The sequence below is a fragment of the Orycteropus afer genome, unplaced genomic scaffold, assembly GCF_000298275.1.
Source record: "Orycteropus afer afer isolate SDZICR_OR568_19922 unplaced genomic scaffold, OryAfe1.0 scaffold00116, whole genome shotgun sequence".
Lineage (NCBI taxonomy): Eukaryota > Metazoa > Chordata > Mammalia > Tubulidentata > Orycteropodidae > Orycteropus > Orycteropus afer.
The window spans coordinates 4,163,678-4,177,332 of NW_006921703.1; the positions used below are offsets into that span (position 1 = coordinate 4,163,678).

A 13,655-nucleotide genomic window follows, 5' to 3' on the forward strand; every position below is an offset into this window, starting at 1 on the left:
CCTTGAGGACTAAGGTGCGCCTGACACAAGCCATGATATTTCCAATTGCCTCGTATGCATGTGAGAGCTGGACAATGAATAAGAAGACCGAAAAAGAGTTGATGCTTTTGAGTTGTAGTGCTGGCGAAGAATGCTGAAAGTGCCATGGACTGCTAAAGGAACTAACAGATCTGTCCTGGAGGAAGTACACCCGAAATACTCCTCGGAAGTGAGAACGGCCAGACTTCGTCTCACCTATTTTGGTCATGTTGTCAGAAGGGACCATTCCTTGGAGATGGATGTCATACTTGGTAGGGTGGAGGGTCAACAAAAGAGGGGGAGGCCTTCAACGAGATGGATTGACACAGTGGCTGTGATAATGGGCTCGAGTATTGCAGGGATCGTGGAGCTGGTGCGGGTTCGGGCCGTGTTTCGTTCTGCTGTGCATGGGGTCCCTATGAGTCGGAAACGACTTGACGGTACCTAACAACAACAAACTGCTTTGGCATCACTGGTTTTAATTGTTAGAAATTTGCATATTTTCTTATACCAAATATTAGTATTATCCTTGCAACAAACATTTTATCTACATTCTTTCCTAGTCCTTAATTTTCACAAAAATGTATTAAGAAATTTTCCAATCATGAAAAACTGTTTAAAGAATGCCCACTATCTACCTTTTGAAATACCAATACCTCTGAAGCCCCCAGCATCCACTCTCACTAAATTGCCCTTCTGTCCACACCACTGAGGTAACCACTACATTGTAACACATCTCTTGGGCAATCTACTTCAGGTCACTATGAGTCAATGTTGACTCAATGGCAGTGACTTGGGATTTTTTTGGCTTGTACTTCTATTGTATATGTGTTGTTGTTGTTGTTGTTATGTGCCGTCGAGTCACACCCAAATCATAGCAACCCCTCCTTGGGTTTCCTAGGCAGTATCACCATGGAAGTAGATTGCCCCATCTTCCTTCCGATGAGTGGCTGGTGGGTTTGAACCACCAGCCTTCTGGTTAGCAGTCAAATGCCTTAGGCACTATGCTACTAGCGCTCCCATTGTACATGTACTCATCCATAAATAACAATTTTGTTTTGCAGCCTTCTAAACTTTGTAATAAAAAGTATCATGCTATATTTTCTTTTGCAACTTCTTTATTGTTATTATATTTCTAAGATCTATTTGTCTGGAGCTGTGGCTGTAGTTCATTCATATACAGAATTCCACCATACAAACATATCACAATTTATCTATTCTTTGGTTGAAGACATATATAATGTTCCAATTTTTTTCACCTGCTTGAAAGTAATGCTATTACCAACCAACATCTTTGGTTCTTTGTGCATATAAGCCAATGGTCTCTCTCTATGTATATGCTAGAGGTGAGACTTCTGGTTTATGGGGAAGCACATGCTTCACTTTACTGGATAATGTCACATTATCCTCCAAAGTGGCTCTAGGACTTTACACTCCTACCAATGCCTACAGTGACTTTTAATTTAATGTACTGATATTTCAAAATTTGATTTCTGTTCATCTTTTCCTTTGTAATTTCTTCTAGCACTTACAAATTTTAAAAAGGTATTCACTCTCATAAGACTGAGAATATTAAGAACTTACAGAACACAATATTAAGTTCTACCTTCTTTTGCTTCTTCTATTATTTGGCTTTTTGTTATTTAACACTTTAATGCTTTTAGTGTTTCTATTGTTGAAAGGCAATTCTCTAAAGTGATTTTATTTCCAAATGTCACATAAATATTACCAGTAATTGTTTTGTACCTCCATTAATTTATATTACTTTATCACATACCACATCTTTACATGTAAAAGTTTCTGATGTGGGCTCATTATAAAGAGCCTATGGTAACAGTATTTGCCTACTCTCCAATGACTATTGATTTTAAAACTTTAATCTATCTAGATGTACAATCCACAAATTCAATCGTTTCCATGATTATGGCACCAAGATGATTTTCTTTTTATTCTACTGGTATTATGCAGCTTCAATTTGTGTTTGTTCATTGAATTATTAAGCACTAGATGCTATTCTGGGTCAGACATAATATGTTTATAAAATCCAAGCCCAGAAATTTACTGTCCCTAAGGGAACTTTCAAAATAAAAAATAAATAACACATATTTCCAAATTGTGTGGATTTCTACAAAACAGAGATACAAGCTTTTGTGACAGAGAATAAAAGAATGTACTTACTTATCAAAGAATGTAGATATAGGGAATGGCATTTTAAAGTGGGGCATTATGGATAAGGGAACCCTCATGATGTACATTGAGGGGAGAGTATTCCAAGCTGAGGGAACAGTATGTGTGAGAGCACTGAGTGGGGGAAACACCTGGAATATAGAGAGGAACAAAAGATAGCCAGTGTGACCAAAGCTTTGTGGGACATGGGAGAGGGACACTGAATGAAAATGAAGAGGAAAGATGAGTAAGATTAATATGGGATCTTATAGGCCATGTTAGCATTCAGAGTTGTGGTAAAAGAGAAGAAATCAACAAATGACAATGAGAAGAAAAGTAGAGAGAAGAGATGAAAACAAGGGTAGTGTGATAATTACAAGGAGAGGGGAAACAACTGTGGAGAATGTTGAGAGGTCTAGTAAATGAGGTCTAGAGAAGCATACAAGGAACTCTGGTGGTGTAGTGCCTAAGGTATGTGATTGCTAACCAGAAGGCTAGAAGTTCAAACCCTCAAGTCACAATGGACCGATGAAACAGAGAGTCTAATAACAGACCCAAAAGGACATATGAAAGGCAGCATCTCGTACTGTTGAGTAAAAGATGATCTATTCTAGAAAAGATGCATTTGGAAAAATTAAAACTTGGAATCATATTTTCTACCATATATCATCATAAATTGTAAATAGATCAAATGTTATAAAATTAAAATCATAAAAAATTATTAGTAGTGGAAATTAGAAAATGCTTTTTAACCTCAAGTCACAAGGAAGGCATTTTCAGCTACAACTGAGAATCAGAAATCAAAAGATAAAAAAAAAAACTGATAAATAATATACCTACAAACAAAATTCTCCACAGCACAAAATGCCGTAAGTAAAATTAAGAGACCAACAATGTATTAGGAAAAAATATGTGCAACTGATATTACAAGTGATAGGGTAATTTTCCTAATACATAAAAGCTTCCAGAAATAAATAAGAAAAAGACCAGCAACCTGATAGAAAATAGGCAAAGTCTATGAACTGGCAGTTTACAGAAGAGAAGAAATACAAATGATTGTTAAACAAATGAAAAGATACTCAACCTCAGTCTAACCTGAAAAATGCAAATCAAAAATACTCTGGACACAATTAAGAGATTGGCATGAACTACAAAAAAAAAAAAAAAGAGTGTGATAAACTCTGTTGAATAGACTATGGGGAAATAGATCCTTTTCTCTATCAGTTGCAAAACTACACAACCTCTATATAAGGCATCTCTGGTAATTGCTATCAAAATTATAATACATAAATCTCTAACCCAGTAATTTCATGCTAGAAATTTATCCTATCCATATTATGCATCTGTAAGAATGACTATAGATTTATTCGATGTAGCTTTGTTATTAAAAGCAACTAATGGAGAACCACATAAATGCCTATCACTAGGAGATGGGTTAAATAAATAATGGCAAGCCCAAGATAATACAGTATTAAGCACTGTGGAAAAAAATGAGCAGATTCTATATATATTGATAAGGCAACGTCTTTAAGATATAAGATGGAAAATGCCAGGTGAAGAGCAGTGTATATATAGTGTGCTATTTGTGTAAAAAAAATATTCATATTTGTTTCTAGAAGCATTAACTATAGTCATTACTTATATGGGTAGGAAGTAAAAAATTAAGTGACTGGGCAGCAAGAGTGGAAGGATGATATTTTCAATATATATAATTTTACACTTTCTGATTAATGAATCATGTGAATGCATTACCTATTGATGGAAAATACCCATTTATCTGAATGCATTACTTGCTCGAAAGTTAATAAAATACTTACATTGATAATTTAAATTAGAAAACAGTATTTTTCTTGACATAAATAAAATGTAACCATATACATAAGTACATGGATACAAATTAAAGAATGTTAAGAAAGTCCAGCTAGATATTATTCCTCTCAAACCTCTTACTTGCTCTCTTTTCATTAAAAACATCTAAATAAGACTTTCTCCTTGAGGTCATCAGAAAGACTGGAAAAGAAATAAAAAAAGGGAATAACTTTTTCACCATTAAATTCAATGTTACAATATATCATCACTAAGTTCCATCTAAAATCATCTGGCAAAACCTAATTAGGATAGTTGTTTGCGTTCTATGGTTTTAGATGTGAGAATCATTGCACAGGAAGAATGGGCATGATTGGGAAATGACTAAATGTGGGTGGTGTACAGGTGAAGGAGAATATTATGACTCTGAAGTTTTAAGTCTGAGTGTTTGAGGAAATAGTAGAAGCATGCATAGAAATGAGTAACTTGGGAAGAAAATAGGATCTGTACAGAAGTAGAGTGTGAATTCATCAAGTCAGCTTAGTCTAGGGACAAATAATTAGTAGACATGAGGCAAATAGATCTGAAATTAGAGGCAGAAAAGATAGGTATTGAAATACAGATCAAGAAATATCTAGTGAAGCTAACAGCTCTTCCCTATGAAAGGGAAATGATCTTTACGGAGAGAATGAAGATTGAAAAAAAAAATAGAAAAGAGGTTCAAGCATAAAATTTTCAGGAAATATTTAAAGATGATTTAAACTAAATAAAATAATAGCAATATGGAACAAGTCACAAAGATAAGATTCCAGATAGTGTGGTTCTAAAGAATGACAAAATAGTTAGAATGGGAATTGCAATAAGAAAAGTAATAAAGAGAAAGAACATGTGTGTGTGTATTTAGAATTTAGTAGAAGGAGAGTTGAAGATTATGGATGAGAGAATAAATTAAGGTGAAAGGTGCTAAAAGGGACAGGACAGGATATAGGCTCTCAGATAACTTATAAACACCTTGCATACCACTATCTAAGAAAGGCTCACTATTCAATAGTTGACTGGGCTGATAAATGACCAGTACAAAAGATAAATAAAATCTGTACAGATGCAAAATACAAATGCATTAAAAAACAATACCTACCAGCCATCTTTCATATTCATCAAGAGCCTGTTTATCTTTATCTTTTTTTTCAACTCTTTTCAGTTCTTCCTTTTTTTTCTCATTTATTTTCTCTTTTTCCTTTTGTTTGAAAAATGCTTCCTTTTTCTCATTCCTATGTAGGATAATATAAAACACTGCAAAGTTATATAATATAAATGACTCCCAAATGAATCTTTGGCAATAATGAGATTAAGATGCATCAGTAAACTTCAAGTAAATAAATTCTAGTGAAGTCTGAAGTGTTATTGGTTTAAAATCTATCAAAATATTTACCACTTTTCAACTGCAGTCAAGTTATATTTCTTTTTCTCAGCAACAGCTTCCTCCTCTTTCTGCTTCTTTGCTCTTTCATATTCTTTCTCCTTTTTAGTTTTCTCTTTAAGATACTCCATCTTTTTCTCTTTCCACTTCTCAAAAGCCTAAACAAATTCAGAATTGTTTTCTTATTTACTGACATCAATTTTCTTTTTCACTTACTTAATAATTTTCACAAGAAGAAAAATATGGTTAATCACTAACAAAGATTTTAAATGTTTAGAAATAATTCTTGAAAAAGATACTCAAAACTCAATACTTGTAGTGCTTCTGCTTTTCTCACAGCATTTTCCTCTTCAGTTTTCTTCTTGCTTTTCTCCTCAAGCCTCTTCTTTGCAGCCATTTTCTTTGCTTCCTTTTCTTTCATAGCTTTCCATGCCTCAAATGATGCTACTGCTTCTTCTCTCTTAGCAGCTTTTTTCTATTTTGGAAAAATAATAGGCTTATATGTGTGTGGATATCAGTATACATATACACATGTAGATAGATAATATAAATGTATATCACATGTATTTATCTTTAATAACTGACATTCATCTTATACAGAAATTATGTTTCAAAACAAGTAATTTATATAGAATGCTTTAGACAAGTTGAGTTATAAAACAAGTCATCTGAATTATCCATTGCATTTTAATGTGCATTTGCCAAAAGCACTTATCACTTATTGTTCTATTACATTTATGAGAATGAAGTAAACCATTTGTTCTCAAAGTATACTAAGCAAACATTATGAAAATAAACTGCAATAGGATGAGTGGTACTATAAAATGTTCCATAATAAAATATATAAACCATATAGGTAAAAGAAAAGTAACAAGAAAGTTATACACATATAAACACAAAGCAAGTTAAAGTAAGATAAATTGGCCAAGTTCACACAAGTGCAGACATTTTGTTTGAGCTCTAGTACTGGATGATACCAAAGTATCAGGTTCTTACTACTCATAAAAATTGGAAACGCTTACAATATGTACCATACTGGAAAATATGCAGGCTACTGGATAACAAGTGTGTTTTATTACCTCAATTTCCTAATTCCATAGTATTCTATATTTGCTTTATAATATTGTTCAATATCAAACGACTTAAAATTTTATTATGAGAAAAACTAATTAGGAAATAAAAGTACTACCTAATTCACAGAGCTATGAAAATTAAATAAGAAGGTACATTGCTCTAACCAGAGCAGACTAATACCATAAATGTGATAACATGTTTGTTGCTTGTAGGCATCTCATTTTGGGTTGTCCCACATGGTACTGACTCCTAGTGCTGTTAATTTTGGGAATGCCTTTTTAACTTCATTTAAACACTAAACAGAACAACAAATATAGTTTTATTCACAGCCTTTATTTTGAAGATGGGAGAGATCTGAGCACATCTGTACATCTGTAGGCTGTCAAGGAGGAGCTAGAGGAAGAGACTAAAAGTGCAGGTGAGACCAAAATGAGACTCCAGCTTCAATCAATAGGAAAGGGTATGGGACTGATCTTAAATGTAAAGATAAAATTCAAAACAGAAAAGAAGAAAAGTCAGAGCTGATGTCTGGTGAGTTTTTAATTCTTGGCCAAGCTGTAAATAAGATCAAGTTTAAAGAATGAAGAAAACATGACAAAATTTTGAAATAGCTACAATTGGGAAGAGAAACAATAACTAAAATACACTTAGTGCATCCTATGTGCCAATTATACAATGTGTCATACACTCAGTCACACATATATATTATACTCGTATTTTTTAGTTCATATAAGCCTTACAAACAACCCTATCGATAGGCACTATCATTACTTCTTCACAGATGATGACACTGAGAAATAAAGGTTAAGTAACATGCCCAAAATTACAGTCAGGTCATAGACTAAAAAATGAGTTTTAATAATAAAAAATATTCCAGAGTAGCACTATATTCTCAGATGTGGATTGTTATGATAATACTGGAGCAAAGGGAATTAAAATGGTTGATCAGAATATCTCACCTACTGCCCCAGCATTGCTTGGCAGTCCTAAAGTAAGTGCAGAGAAAAAGCATAAGGGGCAGACAAATGGCAGCAAAGTGTGATGGTAGTGCACAAAGTGATTCAAATTTGAGAAAGTTTATAAAAGCATATGTGAAGTCATTAATAATGGTATTAAGGATAAGGAGAACAGTAAAACCACACAGCTGACAGACTGGTAAAGCAGAATTAAAGAGATGGACATTATGATGGTGGTCAATAATTCAGCACTCTCCTGAACAGTACACACAGTTGAAAATGATCCCAGGCAGCTCAAAGCAAATTCATAGCCATTTTGGGTTTTTGCTTCTAAGTGTTTTGCCTAACATGGAGCATAATGTTACCATTTGTATCAGCACAGGCATCTCACCCCAGACTGGCCCCATATTTAACCCAGTCTTTCTAGGGTAAGCCTAAACTTGCCTCTATAGTATGTTGATTTCTCTTAGTTTAACATTTTTATTTTTGCAATTTTTAGAGGTATTTCATTATAATAAATGATAGATAATTAAGATAATTAAGATGGCCGATGAAATTACTAAAATAAAGTAATAGCTTCATAATCAGTAATGTTAAATAAAAAAATAAAAATGTCTATGTATTTACATAAAAAAGCTATATTTATATCAGATTAAAAATTTACAAAGTAACACAGAAATAAAAATCAGAAACTAATTATTTTATAGGTGTTCTGGTGGCATAGTGCCTAAGGCATTTGACTGCTAAACAGGAGGCTGACAGTTCAAACCTACCAGCCGCTCCTCAGAAGGAAGACCGGGCAATCTATTTCTGTAGTGATACTGCCTGGGAAACCCAAGGAGGGATACATTATTGTGCCATATAAAAACAGCTGATTTAAAAACATTAGTCATAGATATTTCACTGACATAAAAGTTAATTTTTTTTTTACTTTTATATTTCATACCTGTTCATTTTGAATCCTTAAGTTTTCACTTTCAATCCTTTTAATTCTGTGCATTTCATGTAAATAAATATTTTTTTTTTCTAACCAGTCCTATGAGTACAAGAAAAAGGTTATAATATTCATGTTTCACAAATTAATTTGAATTCTTAGCTATTTTTGAAATACTGATTAAACCACTATAAACAAAAAACAAAGTTTATAAATTCTTTATAAACTAGTATAAATTATTTTTTCTGGTAATATTTTAAATGATGGCTAATTAAGAAAATTACATGTATGCTATCCTGTTACTATTAACAACAGACTTCCAAGTTGAAAGTAATAAACCATTTTTCTCTAAAATTCTCATGTAATATTTTCCAAAATATACTATTCTACATAGAAAAACAAAAAGACAGTAACACCTTTTTATTTTTTTAAATAAAAAGATTAGCAAAACTGTTTTCAGTGTAAGTCCAAAGAAAATAAGTTTTACAAAAGGAAAATTTTACAAACTTTTTTCCATAATAATATAAACTTTATAGACACTTGTGGATTCTGTAACATTTTTGCTTTTATATTATAAACTGCAGTGATATATTTCCTTTCTTTAAAAACATCTGTAATCAGTTAAGCCAAATAAGGAAGTAAATAAACTAGTAAAAAAGGCTTTAGATTGCTCATGTATTAAAGGAAGCTCTTTTTCAATAAAATTATTAACCATCACTCCTGATAGCACTACTTTATTCTTTGGTAAACAGGTAGTCTTCCGTAAGTTATTAATTGTTCTGCTTTTCCTTCTTTTAATTTTCTAAATATTTTCCCTTTTACCTGATAAATAGCTGCCCTTATGTCATCTGCTTTGTCAAGCTCAACACCCTGTTTCTGTGAGGGCTTTTGGTCCAAAATTTTCAAAGTCCCCAAATAATGAGAAGAGGTAGTTGCTGACTTAGTTCTCCTTACAGAACTGGATTTCTTTAAAAATGCGGAGGTCATTAGTCTGAAAAGACACAAATAAATAAAAACCAAACATTACAATTGCATTCTGTAGAATAGAGATAAACTAGAATGTGCAACTACTACAACTGGAAGACCACATTGTAACTTAATTTATTGTAATTACCTTATAAATGGTATAGACACAATGTACAATCTTTTCTTAGGATACAGAGAGTCCCTATTCAACATCATTTAAATTATGTACCTTTATGTTATATAGTTTTTAAGTGATTGTTCTTTTCAGGTATTTGTAATTAGAACATTTTTTAAATACATAGGTATCATCTCAGATTACTTGGAAAAGTAATATTAACAAAGTGAAGTTTAATCACTCTTAATAATTTTGTTACATAAAAAATTCTAAATATAAAGTTTGAAAGAAGAGTAACCTCTATTTCAGGGCCAGTGGAAAAATCTGGCCATTGCCTGTTTTTATAAATAAAGTTTTATTGCAACACAGCCAAGTCTATTCATGTTACATAATATCTATGGTCGCTTTCATACAACAGAGACTACATGGTCCAAAAACCTAAAATATGTAGTATCTGGTCCTGCACAGAGAAAGTTTGCCAGCCTTGCTTTTCTTGATTAAAGATAATTTGATTAGTGAGAATTTTAAAGATTCAGAAGGTTTGATTAGCATTTATGAGTAAGGCACATTTTATCACCACTGCTGTTGTTGTTATATGCCGTCGAGTCATCTCTGACTCATAGTGACCTTATGTACAATAGAACAAAACACTGCCCAATTCTGTGCCAGCCTCACTATCCCTACTATACCTGCACCCATCACTGCAGCCACTGTATCTATCCATCTCATTGAGGGCCTTCCCCTCTTTTGTTGATCCTCCACTTTACCAAGCATGACATCCTTCTCCAGATAATGGTCCCTTCTGACAGCATGACCCAAGTAGGTGAGACAAAGTCTGGCCATTCTTGCTACCAAGGGGCATTCTGGTTGCACTTCTTCCAGGACAGATTTGTTAGTCCTTTTATCAGTCTACAGTTCTTTCAGCATTCTTGGTCAACACCACCAGTCAAAAGCATCAACTCTTCTTCGATCTTCCTTATTCCTTGTCCAGCTCTCACATGCATATGAGGTGACTGGAAATACCATGGCTTGGGTTATGTACATCCTAGTCTTCAAGGAGATATCTTTGTTCTTCAGCTCTTGAAAGAGATCTTTTGCAGCAGATTTGCCCAATGAAATACATCTTTTGATGCCATGACTTCTGCTTCCATTGGTGTTGATTGTAGAACTAAGTAATATGAAGTGTTTGACAAATTCAGACTTTTCTCCATCTATTGTGATGCTGCATATTGGTCCAGTTGTGAGGATTTTTGTTTCTTTATGTTGAGGTGTAATCCAAACTGTAGACCGTAGTCTTTAATTTTCTTCAGTAAGTGCTCTAAGTCATCTTCACTTTTCGCAAGCAAGGTTGTGTCGTCTGCATATCACAGGTTGTCAACAAACCTTCCTTCAATCCCAATGCCACGTTCTTCTTCATATAGTCTAGATTCTTGGATCATTTGCTCAGCATACGAGTTGAATAAATATGGTAAAAGGATACAACCCTGACACACTCCCTTCCTGATTTTAAACCATGCTGTATCCCCTTGTTGTGTTTGTACTACAGCCTCCTGGTCTATATACAGGTTCCTCATGAGTACAACTAAGTGTTCTGAATTCCCATTCTTCTCAAAGTTATCCACCAGTGTAGATAAAGCTATATAGATTCTTAACATCTTAATAAACTTAGTCCATAGAATCTGCAGGCTTTCAGTACATTTTCTCATGTATTTAATAAGAAGTATAATACTGTAGTTAAGCTTTAGTACCAAGAAAAGCAGGAGAAAGGAGCTTGACTCCAAAAGTGGTGTGAAGTATGGGGAATCCCTAACTATGGATGCCAGGGAAAAAGAAAAATGTCCCTGAGGTATGAAGATCCAGAGATCAAACGGTACTGCATAAACATTCCAGGCATTTAAACAAACAACCAGCTTGTTTAAACTAGACTTAAACCTTTTATTAATTCCTTCGATAAGAGAATAATTAAGTGAGGAGCTTTATCATGAAGTATCCCATTAATCTTAAGAGAGAGAAATGATATAAAAAACTAACACCATCAGATAGAATTTATTTCACAAATTTAAATTTAAATTTACAAACAGCTTTCCTACAATGAAAGCCCATACATGAGGGATATTGATAACTTGATTACCTGCCAGATGCACTCGATGCTCTATTATTTGTTGACTTTTTATTCTTCATATTTCTATCTTCAATTACTTTCTATTAAACAGAAAAAGCCATATATGGATCATTCATAATAAGTATCACAGTTAGGTTTAGAGACCAAACTGTTAGTAAACCAGTATATTTTAAGCATATAATATGGGTTAATCATGGCATGAACCAGGAAAAAAAAGCTGAATAAATACCCTGAAAGATGCTTAATTTTACAGAGGGTCAGAAGATAAAAAATACATAATCAAATGTGACCTACAAACTGTCACTGGGGTACAGTGACAGAGAGTATGGAGTGGGGACTGAGGGCAGCTTAGCTGAGCATGATCAGAAAAGTAACCCTGAGGGGCTGACTTCTGAACTGAAACTCCAGTAGTGCCCAGAAAGGGACTATTGGGAAGTCTAGAGAAAGAAAGAAACAGCCTGAGAAATAAATGAGCTTGATACTTTTTGAGAAAGAGGTCAGTACTACTGAAACAGAGTTAAGTGTAGGGAAGATTGCAAAAACGTATGGTTAAAAAAGCATCAGGTTAAATCTTTAGGCAAGGGTAAGGAGCTTGCATTTGATTGCTGTGATGAGAAACCAAAGAGACTTTAGCAAGGGAACAATTAAGGTTAGCCTTTAAAAAAGATCACTTAGTAGAATCAAAAATAAAGCCAACAAACTAGACAAAGCAAGTTTCATGTTCTTGTTTCTTGTACATAACTTACCTGTTCTAGTCTACAATTATCTCTATTAGAGATTTCTAAAGTAGTGTCTATAAACTCCAAACTAATCTTTTAAGAAGACCTTTCCAGAATATTTTCACTTCACATGAACAGATGGGTGCTAGTACTAAGGTGAGAATACAGAAGTAAACACACTCCTAACTTGGCAGTACTTTTTTCCCTAAGGGAAGTAAGTAGTGAAGGATAATACACATAGAACATGACTTGGAAAATCTTCTCTATAAACTTTAATATAAGGTTAATATTTTGCATTATGAAAGTCCTGCTCAACTGTATGTTTTCAGCTACCATTGCTGTCTTCCCCTAATAATGCTAACTGCAGGTATAAGAGATTAAAAAAAAAGTCAAAAGAGATAAAGATTTAAAAATATATACCATAAATTTTAAAAGTATAGTATTTTGGAGCAATTTAGCATAGGGGTAAATAATCCTAAACCCAAAACCCAATGCCTTTGAATTCAATCTGATTCATAGTGACCCCATCGTCCAATAGTGGTATTATACTGTCAAATGCTTTTTACATAACTCAATAGAATTTTAGCCTTAGGAAAAGATTGGAATGAATAGAGTGGAACCTAATGTTTCATTAAAAATGATCACAGGGTGCTCACTTCCGCAGCACATATACTAAAACTGGAATGATACAGAGAAGATTAGCATGGCCCCTGAGCAAGAATGAAACACAAATTCACAAAGCATTCCATATTTTTATCCTTGAGGAAAAAGTATCATTGGAACTCCCTAATAAGGAATTCAAAAGAATTATATTTAGGTATCTTCAAAGTATTGAGAAACAGATCTAGGAATATACTAACAAAATTAAGGAAAAAAAACAGACAAAACCCTAGACCAATTTTGGAAGAAAATACAAAAACAAAATGACAAAATAAATGAAAAATTAGAAATGATACAAAATCTACAGATAGAAAATCAGAATATTAATACTAAATTTTCAGAAATAGAAATTTTCTGAAAAGGCAAAGGAGTACAATTGAATCAATGGATGACAGAATTAATGAGATTCAAGCAAATACCTGAATAACTCTTGGGAAAGGAATCAGTCCAAAAAAAAAAAGATCAAGACAAAATGAAGAAAGCCTACGGTCCATGCAGGATACCATCAAAAGGAATAATCTATGTGTAATTGGAATTCCAGAACAGGAAGAGAAAAGGAAAACCACTGAGAAAATTGTCCAAGATTTGTTGGAAAAGAACTTCCCTGATATGACAAAAGATGAGAATGTATCCACCGAGGAAGTCCAAGGAACCCCAAATAGGATAGACCACAAAAGAAATCACCAGGACATATAATCA

General features: G+C 33.4%; 1 protein-coding gene and 1 non-coding gene across 2 annotated transcripts in view; one reads left to right on the forward strand and one right to left on the reverse strand.

Moving 5' to 3' along the window:
- Positions 1-13,655, reverse strand: part of MAP9 (microtubule associated protein 9) — a 47,900-nt gene that overhangs the window by 6,923 nt on the left and 27,322 nt on the right. Inside the window, exons 7-12 of the mRNA XM_007943996.1 lie at positions 11,587-11,657; positions 9,197-9,365; positions 8,387-8,476; positions 5,724-5,885; positions 5,423-5,568; positions 5,129-5,261 (exon numbers count right to left, since the gene is read on the reverse strand). Coding sequence (XP_007942187.1) covers positions 5,129-5,261; positions 5,423-5,568; positions 5,724-5,885; positions 8,387-8,476; positions 9,197-9,365; positions 11,587-11,657 — 771 coding nt within the window. The remainder of the gene's footprint in view (positions 1-5,128; positions 5,262-5,422; positions 5,569-5,723; positions 5,886-8,386; positions 8,477-9,196; positions 9,366-11,586; positions 11,658-13,655) is intronic.
- On the forward strand, positions 12,945-13,051 carry LOC122150295. Its single transcript, XR_006163592.1, has one exon. It is a non-coding gene; the product is annotated as a U6 spliceosomal RNA (small nuclear RNA).